The sequence below is a fragment of the Lates calcarifer genome, linkage group LG12 (genome assembly GCF_001640805.2).
Source record: "Lates calcarifer isolate ASB-BC8 linkage group LG12, TLL_Latcal_v3, whole genome shotgun sequence".
NCBI classification, from domain to species: Eukaryota; Metazoa; Chordata; class Actinopteri; family Centropomidae; genus Lates; species Lates calcarifer.
In genome coordinates this window covers 26,255,509-26,276,134 of record NC_066844.1, presented here as the reverse complement: position 1 = coordinate 26,276,134, position 20,626 = coordinate 26,255,509, and the positions used below count along the sequence as shown (strand labels likewise).

The 20,626-nt window shown below is 43.2% G+C and overlaps 1 protein-coding gene across 1 annotated transcript in view; it reads left to right on the top strand.

The window, feature by feature from the left end:
* Positions 1-192: 192 nt before the first annotated feature.
* Positions 193-20,626, top strand: part of kif5ab (kinesin family member 5A, b) — a 55,395-nt gene continuing 34,961 nt past the window's right edge. Inside the window, exons 1-5 of the mRNA XM_018678930.2 lie at positions 193-869; positions 16,655-16,742; positions 18,257-18,330; positions 18,674-18,778; positions 19,188-19,236. Of these exons, the coding sequence (XP_018534446.1) occupies positions 741-869; positions 16,655-16,742; positions 18,257-18,330; positions 18,674-18,778; positions 19,188-19,236 (445 nt within the window). The 5' untranslated portion in view covers positions 193-740. The remainder of the gene's footprint in view (positions 870-16,654; positions 16,743-18,256; positions 18,331-18,673; positions 18,779-19,187; positions 19,237-20,626) is intronic.

Genomic DNA, 20,626 nt, shown 5'->3' with positions numbered 1-20,626 from the left:
CAGTCATGCAAAACAGCATTACCATGGAGACCAGTCTGGTGCAGACCTGAGAAAAAAGATGCTCTCACAACTAAACAGAAAAATACCTCCCCACATGCTGGTGGTACTTTGGGCATGTTGTGCAAGTTGCAGAAATATGGTTAAAACTAAAGGTGTCTCAACTTCTACATCGAGGCCAGAATAATTGAGGTAGCAGGAATAAAAGGTGGAGTCGGAGCTCCCTGCTCCTCGGTCCCTCTGCTCAGTGGTGCTGATGAGAGAGGATTTGAGTCCCTACTTTACCACGCCCCGCCCCCAGTGAGAGAGCAGGGGATGACAGCGATGCAAGGCATGCTTCTGAGGAGCCTGCAGCCTATCCAGACACCGCCGACCGGACCAGTGTGGACTCTACTTCCCCATTTACAACTCTCCGTTTGTTGCCCACCTGCTCAGCTGCACCTGAGTTTGGTTTGAGGGTATTTTAAACAAGAAAAACTCTCAAGCGGGGTTTCTTTTGCTTTTTTGGTTTTACATTTCTTCAATGATTTTGGCTGTAGTCTCTCCCAAAACTCGTAGTAGTCCATTCTTCCAAATGCCTCGCCTTCCAGTCTCGCTCTGCATGTGGGTATAGCCGATGGTCTCAGCCTGCGTCCTGGTGGCTCACGGCAAAAGCTTGCACAGGGAATTCTTTTTCAATCTTTTATAAATTCCTCTTTCTCTTTTGGAAGCGCGTCTACATATTTTTTTTTTTTTTTACCACAATGGCTGATGCTAATGCAGAATGCAATATCAAGGTGTTGTGTCGATTTCGTCCACTGAACCAGTCCGAAATTATCCGCGGAGATAAGTTCATCCCACTATTTCAAGGAGAAGACACTGTCATCCTCGGGGTAAGTTATTTCTAACGATCCCTTCTTCTTTTTTTCCCCTCACCTTTCCATGCAGTCCATGAACGCTAACGCTAGGGGTTACACTTTTCATCTCGCACACATCAAAAATTATTCTGGCCAGACAAGACCAGAGGCTTAAAGGCTCCTGACAGGGATCAAACTAAGTATAGCCCCCTATCAATATTCTGATCAGCATGTTGCATCATTCAGGTGTGTGCTGCTGCCACTAAAAGACACCAAGGCTTCAGTCACTCAGGCTAAGCCTTGCAGGGGGGAAAGGGAGTAGATCAAAATGATGAACAGCCACTCATGTCATGTTTTTAGATGATTTGCCAGCCTCATCTCCTCCTTTTTGAAATTCAGCCCAAAATCAATAAATTCCACATGCCTGAGCTCTGCCAACACAGTGATAAAACAAAAAGAAGTCAAAAACTCATCAGTTTCTAAAAATGCATCCTCACCCCACCTCAGTGATCCCACACTGTGTCTCATTATTTGTTTCTGTTGTATTGATCTGCTGGATTTTTGGTGAATCGTCTGTCTCGGGAAATTATGCAGGATTGATTGATGTTGTTGGTGTTTCCCGCAGACAGGCTTTAATGCACCAGTGAATTATCAGGTGCCGCAGATCTAATGAGAGTCCTAATTATGCTCTGTGGGTTGTTTCAGTCCAGTAAATGGTTTTTGGCTTTGTCTCAGTACAAACTGAACAGCAGCTAATGATTACTGTCCCTGCTTTGGAGCGGCCACGAAAAAATGGACCAAACTATAAAATGTTTATCAGGGTGATGGATACATGCTGGAGGCTGAGGTTAACTGTGTGATTTTGATCCCATCACCAATGACATTTTAGCAAAATGACTGGCCTGCAGGGGGAAGATTAGAGTGCTCTAATGGAAATGTACTTGTTTGGATGTAAAGCGCATCTGGGCCAAGGCTGACACACACACACACACACACACACACACACACACACACACACACACAGAAACTGAAGTGCATGCATGAACAGAAACATGCACATATGTGTTGAGTTGCTCCTGCTCACAAACACACTCACAGAGAGAGAGAGAGAGAGAGAGAGAGAGAGAGAGATCCACACCCATTTGGCCTGAGGGTTGACTTCAAGTGTTGATGAAGACAGCAGAAAATCCCTATCGGCTTACTCTCGTCACACACCTGCATGCACACACCCTCACACACTCACACATTGAAATGCAAGACAGCATTGTCGGGGTACTAGATATCCCTGCACGACTGCCTTGTATATCCTGGCTGTAGCAGCAGGACGTCTTCCACAAGCAGATTGAATGCTCATTATCACATTATTTTGAGGCTTTCTGAAGATGGCAGGTTGGCATTACAACAGCTTGAAATCGTTCATTACTGCATCAATCTTGGCAACTGTGTTTACTGTAAATATATTCGGGGTGTTTTTCGAAGACAGCAGCAGAATGGAAAAATCATTCAAATGGTCATTCATGCAGATTTATTTTTAACCACTGCATCTCCGCTGAAAATTTTACAGTCATTTCCTTACATAATTTATTTGACGTCAGTGCTTCTGTCAGACAGGAAATGTATACTTCATATCAGCCTATAGATGATGAGAGTTAGAAACTGTGCGGATATGAGGTGAAATCCTATTAGCCAATTAAGAGCAGTGTGATCTGTCACCATGAAAACATACACACTGCACTGCTGTGTGCCAGCGGCCTTCCAGATAATGTCTGGAAATAAAAGCGTGCGGGTCTGTGCTTATATTTCCAGTCATTTCATGCAGTAACTGCCCCTCAATTTCCTTCTATTCAGATGAATGTAATCACAAGCGCGCGTGCAGTTTTCATTTTTGTGAAAGTAATTACTTGGGAGGCCTGAAGGATGTGAAGGGTTTTTAGGTGTGCAAATGTATTCAGAGCGTGTGTGTGTTTTTCTTCTCTTTTAGCATCGGAGCACTCACAGAAGAAGTTGTAAAAAAAACATGTCTCCTGAGAGTTGAAATGCTGTGGTCGTCAGATTGGATCAGGATTTAAAATATCAGGCCGGCAGGCAAAGCGGCGTGCTGCAGCGACCCCAGTGAAACAACTAAAGCGCTCACATTCTGACGGTTGATAAAAACAATTCGCGTCCAGGCAGCGCTGATGGCCTCACATTTGTCTGCTGGAGGAAGGCTTCTCTTCCAGAACTTGTTAACTGACAGCAGCAATGATTTGGGTTTGTTGAGTGATGGTTTGACCGCACCTGGGTGGCAGACAGGAGGAGACTTGGAGAGATTAAAGATCGGGGAAGATGGTGTGTTGGTGTGCCCTGAATTGATGAAGGAATGTCTCTGGAGCCTCAAAAATGCTGGTAAAGTCTGAGTGGAGAGATGTGCAGTGTTTTCACACCAGAGACAAAACCTGAAGACTTGGGTGTGAATTTTGATGACCTGAACTTGAATTCTGATGTGAGCATCTGTCAATATAAAACTGCCTGAGAAAACAACATTAAAAAAAAAAAAAAAAAACAATGCAAAACTTGTTGTTCTAGCCTGGTGTTACCAAATGGTTTATGAATAACACAGCAGTTTACTCAAGTCATTCTGTTATCACTATGCATCTTTTGCTTTTTGTGCCACTTTATTTCTCTATCCCTCTTCCCCTAACCCGTTAAATAACAAAAAGCTTAAAATGCTCTGACAGAATGTGTTTATATCCAATCCCATGAGATCACAATAGCTTTAATTAATTAATTTGCTTTCAATGCAGTATTTTTTATGTATTCTAACAGGGAATACTTTAAGTAAGACCACTGGCAGGATAATGGCACATTGACTTCCCTTCATTTCCCAAAAGTCTGTTGAGTCCGTTTCTTAACAGACATTTCCATTAGTTTATTTTTGACAGGTGTAACAGTGGCAGAAATAGATAAGACACGTAAAGATAGTAAACTTCCTGAGAAGTGCTGCGATGCAATACCTATCTTTACAAGTTCTCTAAGCCTCCATAAGCTACCTGTCAAACCAGATGACGCTGAATTGAGCAAGGTTGTATTTTCTATCTTATGAATTCAACTTTTCATTTGTTTCCCTCTTTCAAAGGTTACATGGCCTCGCTTAAAAGCAGCATTTTCCAGTCACAACTTTGACATATCATCAGTATATAAAGTGCTTAGTGAGCCACTAGTAGCCCATGATTTGCTCTCCACCAGCTCCTGGGGGAAATATCTGTCTCTTTAGCTGCCACTGTGTTTGTGTGCTCTTTTGTTGCTAGGTGGGTAGCATACAGTGGGTTTGTCAGAGCATCTTCTTAGCTGCCACAGCAGTGAGCTACAATATGATAAAACACTCCATAGAGCTGAGGAGAACTACAGAGTTGGCTGATAATTCTATGTGATCAGTTTCTATTTTAAGATTATTGATTAGTTTTAAACCCAACATGGCACAAACTTGAGTACATCAACATTTCATGCTGAGGACTTAAGAATCGATTTGAACTGCAGGTTTGGTGATTTCACTGCCATATTAGAATATCTCCTACACTCGAATCCACTTGACACCAGTTGAGAGGAATCGATGCCATTTCTGAAGCAGCAGTGCAGCAAAAGCAACAAGCAAAACACAAGAGCACTGAGCAGAATCACTCAATCAACCCCGAACCCACTAACACAGCCGATGTTTGATCAACAAAGAAATGCATTTTTCTTCAAAATGAAGCAAAGAAAGGCTTTTACTGTGGATCCACATCGGAGACAGTCGGTTCGTCAGCACCTCTTTGAAGCACTTTCAGACACTGACACACCATCTCTCCCTGGAGTAATTTCAATGCCAACAGCAATGTGTCACATCCTCTACCTGTGTGACCCGTGTGACACCAAAATGAATGTTTATTATTATGAGTTTGTTTCTAGTGTCTTTTTTCATCTCACATGCTCGCCCACCTGTAGAGCCCTGCAGGGCTCCGTGGCTATCTGACAGTAATAACCGTACTCAGCCTGCGCTGCCCCAAGGCACGGCCTTTGTGTTTGCTCCACAGCTGGAGTGACACAGCTGTCTCTAGTATTTCACTGTCTGGAATAATGCGGCGTCACAGGGGCCAGATTGTCCCTCCTAATCTTCTGGCAGGCGAAAAAGACTGCCACGATGAATCACGCCTTGGATTCAGTTCTATGAATAAATAAATGATCATGGCCGCCTCAGAGGCAGCAAGATATGGAATTTTTTCTTTCTCGCTCAGCAGGCGATGACATACAGATATCACGTGCAAGTGCCATACGAGCTGTGCACAGGCTAGGCTTATTAAGAACAGACTGTATGCATGAATGCATCATACCAGTGGCACCACCTGATCATAAGAGATGAGTTAGGTGTCTGTGTGAAGTAACTGTCATTTCAGACCTGTGCTGTTCCCTTTGTGATAGTTTCTGTCGTTTATTATACTTAAGCTGCGAGAGCTTTAAGAGCCTCGCTGGCGCTCAAGAGGATAAACAGCATCATTTTCATCCCCTTTGTCCAAAATGAAATAATTTTATGGTTCATTTGGCTGCCATTGTTGCAAACCCTTGTGATTATTTTTGGCTACACGCTTGGGCTGAGTTTAACTTAAGGGGGTAAGGGAGTATGACACAACTTGTTAACACAGATTATTAGATCCCTCTTCATTTCTAAGCATAACTATTTTTGAGGGAGCAAGAGCAAAGAGCTGAAAATCTCCAGAGTGGATTTACTCCACAGCATCTCTTAAACTATAGGTCATTGTGTCTCTGAAACTGTGGCTCCCTTTTATCACAGGCCATTCAGGCTCTCCAAGTTTAGAGGTGCATTGAAATGAGTGTGCTTTCAGAGCGAGGCCGGGATGAATTAGTTTTGGATCGAAAACATAAAAACAAAAAGTCTCTTCTTCATGTTTGGTACCCAAACTGATAACTCAGCCGTTATCCCGTCACGGTCAACCTCCAGGTACGAGTGTGTGTGTGTGTATATTTGATAGTTGTGTTGACTGTAGTTTATAAAACTCATTACATCATCACTCATTGACCTCCCTGTCATTGTCATATCGAACCATTAGACTTTTTTCTTCTGGTTGACCATGACAGATAGTGAGGAGTGAGAACTTGTTTGAGATGAAATGGGTTCCTCCGCCCACGTTAGCACGCCCAATTGAAATCTGCGCATTAAAGAACTATTGATTCTCTATTTTTGGGCACACCATTTATAATTCTATGGATTACCCTTCCCTGCTGCTGTTCCCTTGTGTGCTTACAAGTCTTCTATAGAAACTCCACAGTGTTGGAGGCTGCTGTGTTCACAGCTTGTTTACATTTTTAGGAAGAATAGGATTTAGAGCAGCACTGTCAGAGAGGTTCACAGAGATGGAAGCTCCCAATTCTCATTTGGGCTTCGCACAAGAAGGTGCTTAAATTCTCCCACTGAGATTTATGAAAATGAACTGAGATCATATGGTGTGCTACTGTTGCAGAAAATAGCCATGTAATATCGTTAGGAATTAACCTATTCTTCATCAGCGGCCACTCAGCTTCTAAGACGTCTGATTTCTTCTCCTCCTATCGTGCCTGGCTGAGAGCTATTTCTCCTTTTCTTCCCTCCATCCCTTTCTTGATTAGGCACCACGGCAGAAAATAGAAATGGAAAACAGCTGCCGTCGAAACAAACTGTTGACAGTGCGTGTCGGGGCGCAGCGTTAAAGTCATCTACCTGTCTCGTACCTTTTGTTATTTATAGTTCCGTTGGAGCTGTTTTCTCCTCAAGGAGGTTTCTCTGCGATGGCTTTAACTGTCTGAAAACCAAACATAATCAGAAATGGAGGTCCAGAGGGCCCCCCTACTCCTCCACCCCCTGAGCACGCTTTAGTGCTCTAATTCTATCACTGCAGTGCACACACCCTATCCAATTAGGCAGTGTAATGGGATTGCTGTGTAGGGTCGAGATCTGTGCTCATTTCTCCCGTTTGGACACCACCATCAGAGCAGCTACCACTTGGGATCAGACCTCATCTTCTTCCTTCCTCCCTCTCTCTCTCCTCCTCACTGTGTTTTTCTCCGTCTTGCTGTATTTCATGGTGTAACGATTCTGCTGCTCATTTCCTCATGACTCAGCAGTATAGTTTTGGGAGGATGTGAGAGGAGAAGCTCAGTCTTGTCTGCCGTCTCATTAAGTTCAGTCGAGGCTGCGAGCGTGTTTTAATGGTGTCGGGGTGGGGGTGGGGGGCTCCAGCTGTCAATCAAGACTCTGAATATTAAGGGATCAAGTGACTGGTGAGGTTTACTTCATACCAAACTGCCTGTGAGACGTGAGGATGTGCAAAATGAGACTTGCACATCCTTTGGAGGGGGAAGTTGATATTCTAATCACCATTACTTTATGCCTAACTTGTTCTGCTTGAAACTGTAGGGAACCTAATCTAGCTAGCAGCAGCTCTCCCTCTCATCTTTTCCTTAATATTAACATTATACTGACACCAATTTAGTGAGCAGCCACACTCAACAGGATATTAGCTGCCAGTTCCTTCAGCTCATCTTTATTTTTACTCAGCGTGCACGTGTGCCAGGGTTAGATAAGCTTGTGCCAGTTCGCCCATACTTTTCCTGCCCATTTCTCTCCCCTTTATGACAGAAGTGGGCTGTGACTACCAGGCTTTCAGCTCCGGGGAGCGTTAATGGAGCATCCTCTCCTCATTAGCCACGGCCCTGCCCAGGATGCTGCTCGGTCCCCGTGTCTGCCCTCGTTGGCTTTCCGCGGGGCTGTTGGTCGTAACCGTCCGCACATGTTTGCACACGTGTCTGCACATGCCAGGACCCCCTGAGCGGTTGGTGCTGTATCAGCCTGCTAACGGCACAGGGAAGGAAATCCCAGGGAGAGGAAAGGAGCATCCCTGCCCCCTGCCAGCCCAGGATTTGTGTTTCCTTCAGTTAATCGCAGTTCAGTTTATTGAACTGACACTCGAGAACACTGACATCTAGTCTAGGTCACTGCTTCTTTTTCTCCCGCCCTTTCTCAGGGGAGCTGTGCTTTCAAACACATTCTCCTCTACTGTTTTTGGTCTAGGTTAATCTAATTTGCCCTGATTTTAGGATTTTATTCAAACTACATTACATTAAAGAGACTTGGAAAATCTTGGCAAACATCAATTTCAAGCTTATTTTAATCTTTCCATGGGCCAGGATTGGTCCCAACCCAGACTTTAAAAACACTTCTTCAGGCTACAGCACCATGATGCTGCTTCTCAGTGGCTCTCAGTGGGTACACTGATTATCACGACACACTGATTTTTTCCTCCATCTCTTCCTCTCTCTCTGAATTTCTTATTAATTCTGTTTTATGCAAACTTTTTTTTTTTGCCCTTTTATTATCCAAATTACCTCTCTGCATGGCTCAGTCATTAGTTGAAGCTGAATTACAAAGAGAATCTCCACAACCGTGTTGTTGATTTTTACAGCGAATTTAAATCATTGCTCACTAGTACTTCTTGGATTGCTCTGTTTTCCACATAGCTATTCCCCCAGCTTCACTGGGTTTAATAATTGCCGCCAGCGCACGCAAGTTAATAGAAATGTGTCCTCATGTTGCTGCATTTCACTCGCTCCTTCCATCCTATCCTTTTATTGTCTAATTTATTATTCATTCTCTGCCACACGTGGTCATTAACAGGGCTCATACTAATGGCGCGATGTAGCTCGTTGGCAATAGTTGGTGGATTACTGCATGTGTCTTCCTCTGGCACTTGTGCTTTTGAGGATCAGTCACAGTGTCGAGGCTCTGGACTCAGATTTAATTGGAACTGTGGACCAGGACCACACAAAATCTGTGTTTCAATTTGGCACAGAGCTAGAGATGTCTGCTGCTGCTGTCGAATTATAAGTTGCCTGCATTATCATTTCATCAGAGAATTACTTCTCGACTAAATTCAGCTGGTGCAGTTGGCTCACAGGTTTATGCACTAATTGAATTATGGGTAAAGAGGTATCGATGGCTCAGTTAAAAGCTTTCTGTCTTGACGTAGCTTCACTCTCAAAAGCAGTGTACGTTTTTGTGGAATATTGTTATTTCCTTTTATAAATGGAACAGTGTGCCTTCAGTTTAACAAGAAAACATGCAGATAAAATTATACTTGTGATGAATTGATGCTTTGCCCTGTTCCCTAAATGTAAGTGAGTGTTAATTGGATTATTTTACACATTCAGAGCTACATTAACACTTAACAGGAGTGATGCTTTTTCAAGGTAAGCTTACTGCCTGAAAACTGAGATTTCTTCAGCATTAAATGCTAAATGTGTTTGGCTTTCTTCCCTGTTGTGCAGCAGCAGTGCAGACAGAGACAAAGCTGCTGTCAGGAGTAATCTTGTATCCTGTGTGAATTAATTTTGACTGGATTTACTTATACACAGGTTCAGCTGAGAGCAGGTGACTGTCGGCTGAAATGGAGATAACGGCCGCAGAGTCCACAAGATACTTCCTTTGACATCAAATATTCCCTTTGAGAGAGACGACGGCTAATAGCCGGCCTCTCTCACACTGTCAGGTTCTGATCGAAGCTCTTTGCTCCAGGCTGAGGTCGCTGATCCCAATTCATTTAGACAACTCATTTCTTTCTCAAGGTGCACTTCTATTTTTTGTGTGGTTTCTATAAATCTATAACATAAATAACTGGAAGGCGTGTGAAGGCTGGAGGCCCAATCTAACGTGACATTGTAGGCAAGCAACCGGAACAGTCAAAGTGTCACTTAGATGATGAGGCGTCTTCGTCACCGCTGACAAGTGTTTCCCTCGCTTCCTCGGACTTCCCTCCCTCTCTTTTATTCTCTCTCTGTCTCTGCAGTATATACAATGGCAGCCTATTTGACCTGGGTATAATTCTCTGTGTGCTTTGCTGTCAGAGGATGTTCTAGCTTCTCCTGGGTATAAAGTAAAGCTGGATATCATCTGAGATTTTGTGATATCTCAGTAGTCATTCATAGACATCTGGTATCTTCCTTGGCCAGAATAAGACTGATCCTACTCTCATGTATCTATGATAAATATGAATCCAGCAGCTGGTTAGTTCAGCTTCACAGTGACGACAAGAAAGAGTTCACCCCAGTAAAACCACAACACTTCAGTTTTTGAATGGATAAAACAAACAAGATACAGCGTGTTAACTGGTGAGCTTTGGAGGTGCTGAAGTGGATTTAGTTTCCTTTGGACAGAGCCAGGCTAGATGTTTCCCCTTGTTTCCAGACTTTGTGCTAAGCTAAGCTAAGGTAGCTGCCTGCTGAAGTAAAAAAGAGTCGTAGATCTTCTCTAACTCTCAGCAAGAAAGAAAATAAGAGTAGTTTCCAAAATGCCAAGCCTTTTATGTGAGGATTTCAAGGGCAGGCAGATTGTGAGATTGCTTTTCAACTGCTGTTTCCCAACGTCAAGAATTAACTTTGAATCTCAACTGTCAAAACTAGTTTTTAAATCAGGAATCACCTGATCCAAAAATAACAAACATGATTATGAACAAACAGGCAGTCGACACCAGCTTTCAGTGCCTGACAATTTCTGATGTTCTTCTCTGTGAAGAAGCTTTGAGGTTTAACGCCCAGCTGCAACACAGGCAGGTTCGAGCTGTGGTGTCACCTCTGGAGTGGTGGCATTTTCCAGATGGCACTTAAGAGACTAAGAATATTTTTCATCAGGTTTATTGCTGTCTTTTTTCTTTCTCCGTCTATTATTCCTGTAATTTTCTGGCTGCTCTCGGTTCATCTGTTGTGGTTTGGATTCGGTTGCTGTCTTTATTGTCCTGAACTCAGTGATGATGTGACTCTAAATCTCCATCTTTCTCACTCTTCCTCTCGTCCAGAGGGAGGTTGGTGTTGCTCCTATTTTCAGGTCTGAAACTCAGTGAACAAAACCCAATCTTTCCTTCCCTCAGCTCTCCCTCTTCCCCCCTCACTCATCCTGATGAATTATGCAGAGTATTTCACTTTGATGGGGGACTAATTGCTCCACTTCCATGCGTGGATCTTTAATAAACAACTTGACGCAGGAAAATAAGTGAAATTATTAGATGAGTGTTAACAATGTAATTTTGGGTGGTAAACTTCGGTTCCCTAAGCTAGTGATTAAGTAAAATAGCTACAAAAATCGCTTTAATAAGTACAAGATAGCTGCAAGACAACTGGAAAAATAAACTGCCACTACTGGATCTCTGCATTCAGTCTCCACTACTGTATATCTGAGGCACTGAGAGGCGCTTTACCCTCGAGGCATTGTGCCAGTCGATTCTCCTTAGACTTGTCAGTGGAGTGAATTAGAAAATACAGTAATGTTTGGTAATATTGTGTGACTGGAGCTTTTGCAGTTGCGAGGGGTTTTCTGTTGTTGAGAGAGCCGCTAATGATGCTGTTATCTGGAGCTCGAAGCCTGATTAGCTTGACGGATGGAGCAGACATTGGCAGCCTGAACTCCTCTCTCCTGTCAGTCTCACTGTGCTCGTATGTGAATCTGTGTGTGTGTGTGTGTGTGTGTGTGAGGAGAGAGTGTAGAGTTGATGAGTTTGTGGAGGAGACAGATACAGAGACTGACACACACACACACACACACACACACACACAGTCTGATAAGAGAAAATAGGAGCCCTCCTCCTCCTCCTCTTCCTCCTCTGCCCTCCGTCGAGCTTACATACCAGCACCAAACCGCTGCAAACGAGCCATGGAGCAAAAAGAAGTGAGCAGCCGCCTTCCTGCCTGACAGTCAGCCCACCAACGTGTAGGAGGAAGAGGAACACATGCTTAATCTTCTTATCATCTCATCCAGCTCTGCCTTTAAAACACGCAGCTATACGTCTGCTGGTTAGTGGGAGGGACGCTTTGGGTTGAAACTAGGTGGAGAGGAAGGATGTGACAAGAATTAAAACCCTCTGAATGGAAGCTAAATGTGTGTGTGTGTGTGTTTGTGTGCATGCATTGGAGAGTATTGTCCCCTCTCAGCAAGTATTGGCAGTCGACAAACATTCACCATATGCAGAGGGTGTTGTTTTGTGTGTTAGCCTTTTCTTGTGGATATTGTTACTGCGTCTCTGAGGCTGTCCTCATCAGACAAATGAAGGCATTGGTCAATTGCACAGACGCGTAAAACAAGCTACATTTTCCTGACAGGTGACCTTTTGTGGTCGTGTGAATAATGCCTGTCGTCGGTCAGAAGCAGAGGTGGATGTAGCATGAAGTAAATATAGAGCTGTAAAACCTCACAGGGGCGGGAATTGGAAATAACGTGTGACTTTGACACAGGAGACAGCTGTCGGTGTTGGTTTTGTAACCTTGACTGATTTGTTTTAACCAGAATTGTGACCTCTCCTTAACTTCAGAGATGCCCTGTGAGGATTTCTCGTAAAGAATATTATGAGTTACTGTCTCGCATCCAACAAAAATCCTGGGTATATTTGATGCTTATGATACAAAAAAACAGTGAAATGTCTCAGCAGTCACTCACATCAGGATGAATTGTACTAATGTTAGTGATCCCATAACTCCTCATCAGGTCAAAGCTGTTATTAGTCTTCATCAGTTTATGACCAAACACCTGCTAAACTAATAACGTCTCTAACAGCATCTCTGTAGACTCTTGCTCTTGTTCTAGCGCCATATGCGTTTTGGAGAGCACTGGCAAACAACCTGTACTTTCATTCAGCTCAGAGGACTTGTTGGTGCCTTCATGGCAGGTTATTGTTTGCATGGGGACATAAGTACAAGATTTAAATGAGTCTGGACACTGTATGCCAAGCCCTCTGGTTAGAGAGGTGCCTCTTTGGTCCCCAGGGTCCTCCACCCTGTCTGCACAGCAGACCTCCATCTAAATTCAACAGCTGCTGCTGCAACCCTTCATCCCTCTCTTTTTTCCTTTTCCTGGCTCTTGTTAACTCATTTTCCTCCCTTCACTTGATTGCCTCTCGTTCTGTTTCCCTCACCCGTCATTTTTCGATCTTGATTGTGTTCCGCTCCCTCTGCCTCTGTTTGTTGCTCTGTTTATGCTGACTATATGTCTTGTTTTTTCTGCTATCATTACTTCTCATTGTTGTTCTCTCCTTGTGTTGGTTGTGTTGAGCTCGGTCTTGTTTTTCGGCTTCTTCTTGCCCAATGCCAGTGATTCTCACAGTTTCTGTTGATTATCGCAGTTTTTAATTCTCTCTCTCTCTCTCCATCTGTCTTTCTCTCTCTCTCTCTCTCTCTCAATGCCCACAACCCACCACCTCTTTGTCTCCTGGCAGACAGCAGCAGATTGCAGGCTGGACAGGGGATGTGGGTGTTTGACATCACACACAAAGCTGAGGGCCATGAACAATGTCTGCATGTACAAACATAATTGGATGTATTATTTGCACACATGTACACATATACACACACCACTCACATTGCACACTTTGCTTCCCACCCCAGCATTCTACATCAACCTGAATGCATATAATTGAAAAGACTCGTGTTAAATTATGCAGACAAACAAGTAAGTGTTTCTGTACCTGTCCAGACCGACAGGCCTGACAGAGAGATGGATGTGCAGATAGAGAGTTTACAGAATGTCCAGCACCTTTATGTTATTATCATATTTATGCAGCATGAGAGGAGATTAGTACTTTAACATGGAGCCAGTGAAACAAATGATTGGCAAAGGGCTGTTTCTCATCCAGCTTACATAACTGACTCATTTTATTCACCCCGATGAAGACCACATCACGACTCCCCCTCTCTCTCCCCTCTCTTATTTAGTGTGGTTTGCATGTGTGTACTGTGTAACATTACAAATGGCTCACAGGGAGCAGAGTCAGCCCTAATCAGTTCTGATGGGGAACTTGTTTGTACCTGCAGCTGTGATTACAGCAGCTGAAAACAACAGCTAAACAGTTCAGCTTATTAGGAAATGGAGGAGACGCGCTCAAAATTGAAGCTTGGGTTCTGCCAAACTGTCTCCACCTTCTGTCACAGACAAATTATTTTATGCAAAGCTAGGACTGTAAAGTGGGAGGTCACTGTGGAAATGTTCCCACTCAGTGTTTTGCTGAATTCAGCTGCAGCTCTTGGGAGTGGCACAAATTGCATTTTGTCTTCCTCGTTAGCGGCTGCTTTTCTTTATAAAATAGTTTAGAAGAGAAGCACCGAGTGTCAGGAGAGAAACACCTTGATTCTCTTGGCAGACCAACATAAAAGCTGCCATCTAACCTGTGGTGATAACAGGTGAAGTGACTGAAGAAATCAGTGTTTTTCAGACGTCATTTGGTGGTATGAGGCTTGGCAGCAAGTTAAACCATGGCAACAGTGAACGGCTTGTACAGCTGCTCTGTATAACAGTAACTATATCTCAATGATGTAGATTTTACAATTATTATGCCATAGAGATGTATAAAATTTGCAGGGCTACAAAACAGAGATAAACACCATGCACTCCAGCTAAAGCTAATTTAGCCCCATTTTCATCAGAGTAGCAGTTAACTGACTCCAGTGGAGTTCATGTGATTTGTCTGAACTACATTTAATCACATATTTAAATCTGTAGATTCATTTATTGTCTGTTTTGTTTGTTCAGGTGGAGAAGAGGCTTGTGTAGTTACTGCTCCAGTGTAGAATATTGGTGTCTTTATAAAATTTGTGTTTTCATCATTAATTTCTTCCCATAATCCATGTGAACAATAAAATCTTTTCTGTAGCAATGATGGAATTCACAGAAAAAAAAAAGTAAAAGCCAACATAATAAATGTATTGTGTTTCTGACCTGAAGGAAGAGTGAATTACACCACAAAAGCAATTCATCCTTGAAAGTCTGGAACAGAACTTATTATTCAAGCCACTGACAAAGTTGTGTGCGCAGGGATTTTGTGTCGAGCTTATTGTTGACAGTGTCTCTTTAAAGGGTTGAGAAGCAGCAGGGCCAATGTGTAATACTTTGAGGTTCAGGGGATTATTGGTGTATTTTATCTAAGACTGGTGGTGCAGACATAATCACGGTTTAGGGCCATGTTGCATGGCGTTTATGTAAAGGACAGAAACACATGTATTGGCTAAAATGTCATTTTCTTTATGGTAGATTATGTAACAGTACAAAGCATAAGCATTGCAGTTGGATGAGAGTATGAAAACCAATCAGAAATAATAACATGCAAGATGGTGCACAGTGTGTGAGAGCAGCTCTCCTTGTCAAAACAGCTTTAATCCCTACATTTTTCTTCTTTAATTTCCCTGAGGGATCAATAAAGTTTATTTTATTGCCATAATTCAAGCATTGATAATGTGTTACTCCCTCAGGACAATACTCTTTTCTTTCCTCGCAGAAATAGAACAAGACACACAGAGCCTGTATGAATTTAAGGCCTCGCTTATGTAACATGGCACTCCCACTTACTCTCACTATACAACCCTCAGGACAATAAGGATAGAATATAAAACTGCTGGTTTGTGGCCAGTATAAATCCTGTCCATTACCCAGTGTGTCCACATTACATAAGAAACCTTTATCATCAGTCAGGAGATGAAATGCTCATGAAGACAGAGCAGGATCGCGTGTGTCAACACCCGAGATGATCCTGGTTTGAGCTCAACACATCATTAAATGATTGCTCACTCTTTACTGTCACACTATTCAATAAACACAAAAATACCTCGAACAAAGGAAAGTTAAATGCAGGTCAATAAATCAGATAGAAAAGTTTGGAAAATGTGTAGAAATGTACAGTTGCAACACACGGCTGCTGTGATGTTAAACACATATGCATGCATCCCTGCACACACACACACACACACACTGTGCATTAAATTAGGCCTATTAGCAGTCAGGCATGTTTTATTGAAGAGACTAGATTTCTCTCGCTTCATCTTCATCACAATATCTTGGCTGATGACTAAATATGTCTGACTGAGTAGCTGACTGAATATCTGGGGTAACTGGCTTTTTAGGATCCTATCTTTTCTAGCTGTCTAATTAATTGGCTGACTGGCAATCCAAGCCTGTGTGTTGAATTAGCATATCTCCGGCTGGCTGTGTGACTTGTTTAATGGCTGATAGTCTAGCTGGTTGGCTGACTCGTTTGCTTCCTCGCTGGCAAACAGGCTGTTTACTGACATACGGCCTGCTCTCCTCTCTCTCTCTCTCTCTCTCTCTCTCTCGCCGTCTTCCTCACATGCAGACACTGGTTTCAGGTCATCCACTTTCTTCTGCCCTCTTTGCATTTCCACTCCTCTGCTCCACTTCCCCACTCCATTTCTTCTCTCCACTCCATCACTTCAAGTCTTCCAAGCCCTTGAACGCCGCCTCTAATGGCTTCACCTCAGATGTGATCTCTCTCTCTGTCTCTCTGTCTCTCTTGGGGTCACACAGGCTTTTGCTCAAGGTTTCATGCTGCACTGCGCTCATTCAAAAACACCCACTGCTTCTCAATAGCACAAAATACACAGAGGATGTGTACTGTGCCGCTCAAAAGGAGACAGATGGGCCTTTTAATGTGATATATGCACTGCTATTCAGGCCTAATACACACAGATGGACACAGCAGCTATAAAGCATGTTCACTGTGCGTAAAGGCAATATTGATGTGGCACTTTTTTATAGTGGCAATATGGTTTTACATAATGTTTTAGTGATAAACATGATGTGTGAGTGAAGTCTCCCTCTCTCTCTCTCTCCCTCTCTCAAATTCACACACCCTTGTGCTCTGCTTCACAAACTTCCCAGGGCAGATTTTACAGTGAGTCACAGGGGAGGCTGAGGTGTTGACAATAATCTAAAGGACTCTCTAAACTGTCTGCGCTGTGTAGCTGACTGTGTTTGTCACTGGCCTTCACAGGGGAAGTCGTACGTGTTTGACCAGGTGTTCCCCACCAACGCCACCCAGGAGCAGGTCTACAACACCTGTGCCAAGCAGATTGTCAGAGGTGAGTCTCACACACAGCTGATTCACCTTCAATCACTGTATTCTTGGGATCTCTGCATCAACTTTAGTCAGTTTACACCTCTGTTCTTTGAGTGCATGCTTTAATAGCTCCTAAGAAACAGGGAGAAAACCAATTTCCATGACACAGTGTAGTCACACAACCTACAGGTATGAGTGCAAAATGCACAGATGCACGGCAGTGAGTGGTGAATCCAGAGGGGCCCCCAGATCAAACGAAACCAATACCCCAGAGAGTCAAATCTTCTTTCCTTCGCCCCTCCCTCCGTCTGCATCTCTCTACATGTCTGCCTCTTTTCTTTTTTTTTCTTTTCCTCGGCTGTTAGGCTTTCATTTTTCTACCACCTTCAAAGTGACTCTGGAACTCAATTGAACTGGTCCTAGATGGAAGATGAGAAAGAGATTGATTTAGAGGGAGAGATAACTTATAGAGTGTGAGATTACCATGTTGGCTGAGGAGAGAAGAAATAAAGAGGCAAGATGAATCGGTGAAGGCCAGGAAAAATTCATGGTTAGGGGATTTAGGCAAAATGGAGGAAGGAGATGAGAAGAGAGATGTGAGATACAGAGGGCACGCCAGGCCAGAGAGAGCTGGTTTTAGAGAGGCAAACATGTTTTCGCTTTCTCCCCCTCGTTTTGTCTGTTCCTCTCTTTCTTTGCCTTTCTGCCTCTCCTCTCTTCCTCGTTTCCCTTTTCCTTTTGCAGTGGTCTCTCTTCTGTTGTCTAGCGTTCCCATTTCCCCCCGTCTTCATTTCCTTTCATGAGACATGCTCTTTATTCATCAGTTGTGTGTCGTGCACTGTCTCAGTCTCACTGTGACCAGCGCGGCAGCAGAGGAAGACATGTTGCTGAGCTGCGAGAGTACAAGCAAAAAGCACAGGAGTGGAGGAGAGGAGGTGGAAAGGTTGCTGCTGCACGGCTTCAGCTGAAAGCCTCTGTGATTAGTTTGTGGTCAGCTAACCTGTGGTGGCCCGGCCTTTCAAGGGTGATATGTTTTTCTTTATCCATGTTTGACTTTTACCACGGGGGTTTATTAGACTGTGTCAGCAATATGACATTCAGCAGCATGCTGCTTTATAACCTCAGCTGGTGAGGCGGTGTTGTTTTCACTGCAGCTCCCACCACATCAGTGGAGAGAATAATATATCTATGGTGGGCTGGTCCTTCACCGTGCGTCTCCTGGTGACTTTAACACTGCAGGTAGATGTTGTTTATTGTGTGCAGCCACAGAGGTCGTTCAGCTGCTAACCAGGCTTAAATACCATGTACCGCTCAGTGCACACAGTCTTTATGCTCAGTTTGATCGTCTTTGGAGCAAAGGTCAAACATATTTGTCTTTGTCTGGGCACTTGTCTGCCCTCCGCTTGCTGCTGATGCACCTGTCTGGCAAAAATTCTCTAATTTTCTTTTTGTCTGGGGCTCTTAAAGCCATTTTTCATTTCACATTGTTTTCTTTGTGGCTTTACTTCTTTATTTTCTTCTTCTTCCTTGTTTCAGATGTACTGGGTGGATACAATGGGACTATCTTTGCCTATGGGCAGACTTCCTCGGGAAAGACACACACCATGGAGGTACAGTATCGCTAAATAATTCAAAAGGTAGACCTCGTGCTGAGGTACACACACACATACACACACATTTCTTTATAGCATATCCCCTCCTCTGCTCTCCCTCCATCACCGTCATCGCTCACTATCTCACGTTCCCAGCCTTCTGTGGGAAGTAACCTCCTTTACAACTCTCTCTGGGAAACAACCCTGGTCCTTTTCAAGTCAAAAGCCTATCTGCTCTCCTTTCTTTTACTATTCTCTCTACCTAACTCAGCCCCTTGGGTTAGTGGGTTGAGGGGTTAGGAGTTAGGGTTTATCCCACTCTTCACTCACATGTTCTTATCTCGTCTCTTTCTTCTCATAGGGGAACCTTCATGATCCCCAGGGAATGGGAATCATCCCCCGGATCGCAGAGGACATTTTCGAACATATATTTGCCATGGATGAGAACCTAGAATTCCATATAAAGGTTGGTGTGGATTTCAAATTATGTCTGCTCGTGCGTGTATTTCTGCAGCTGTCACACACTCACAGGGATGTACATGTTCAATTTTGCTCTTACACACTGTGATGCGTTCAGTGGGAATTCGGCTTGAACCTCTGATGTAATCCTCACATGGATGGGCTGAATCAGCCCAGCATCAATAAATCATGATATATAAACCACGATAATCCTGCAATATTTGTTGTGCTTTTTCCCTTTTACACCACAGCCTTATAATAGAGGATAATACCTCACCACAGGAGGACAGATTACTGCTAAATCATTTTGCATATTTGCATTTGTCTCATTCTCATCATTTATCTGTATCAGCTTCTCTCTCCAATTTATTCCAAAGATCAGCTGCTCCATCACCTGTAACATCTTTTTGTTACAGGTATCCTACTTCGAGATCTACATGGATAAAATCCGGGACCTGCTGGACGGTGCGTCTGTGCACTAAAAAAATATGAAAACACAACTCACATTTATTAACAGCGTACAGCTCTTCTGCAGTACACAGATGGAAATTCAAACCCTTACAGCTACACCTAGGTGCATAACAATAAACTGTAACGATGTCATCAAGGGGGTAATATCTACTGAGGATTGGGACGGAGCATGTCTCCCTCATGAAATCCTATTTTATGCATCCTGAGAGGAAGACTGCAGACATATCTCAAGGCAGAAAAAAGTACTTAAACCACGTCTGCATCTTTTCTGGGTGAAACAATCTGTATTTTATTAAGAGCTGAGGTAATATATAAAAATAAGCTAGAATTGAACATCCTTTTAAAAAAATCGATAAGTAAAGCTCTGAGCTCTTTGTAGGAAAAACACAAAAACAAAGTTATCTATTATAAAGTATTAGGTCTCTATCAAGGAAAAGCAGGCTTTTATGAAGTCACCAGGCCAGTGCGATAACAATACTGAGGTTTACAAAGCACCGTAAATTTTTATTAGGGATTTTTTTATTAGTTTTATCATTAATAGTGTCCTCCTCACTTCTGAAACCAAACCTTGGTTGTCGTGGTAATGATTGAGATCTATGATAACAGTGCAACAAGTCAAGAAGCTTTGATTGATAAAGTTAAATTGAAAAAGTAAACAACCACAATGCCTTCCTTTATACCTTTGCTTATCTGCCTCACACAATAAAGCTTTGTGGTTTTCTGTGTTCCACACTCAGAAGCACCACAACATTGCAGTTCATAGTCTTATCACTGAGATACAGTGGGCTATATAACCACTGCGAGATGATGGAGAGGCCTGAACAGAGAGCTCTAGGTAGCATCCCTGTGATTACATCTTTAATGGAGCCAGAGACAGTGGTGAAAGCCCCCATCTGTATGCAGGGGAGTTCTCAGCGGCTGAGGAACATTTAAGCTATGTACAAAAAAAAAAAAAAAAAGAAAGAAAGTCGACAACAAGCGAGATGAATCGATGCAGCACAGAGAACACCCTGTGGAGGTATTTGCAAAGAGAAAAAGTGACTGTAAGGCGATAAAATACACAAACACGGACACACACCTGCACACACACAAACACACACCATCTCCAATGAAAAAGCAGCACCACAGTCCCGTGAAATTTAATTACCACTGACAAGATAGGACTTTCAAATGTGAAATGACTAATGCCGGAATTTGGGCCAATAAGTGGCTTTGCCAAAAAATTAGTATTTTGTTCGTTGACATAAGCAGAGGCACATGCTTAACCTCTCTGTGACTTTGGCAAAAAATAGTTCAGTCCCATTAAAAACATTCAGAGCTGCAGCCTCAAATGTTCTTTTCACACCGCATTAAGCCAAGTCTGACTCACAAACGTGAAGGGAAC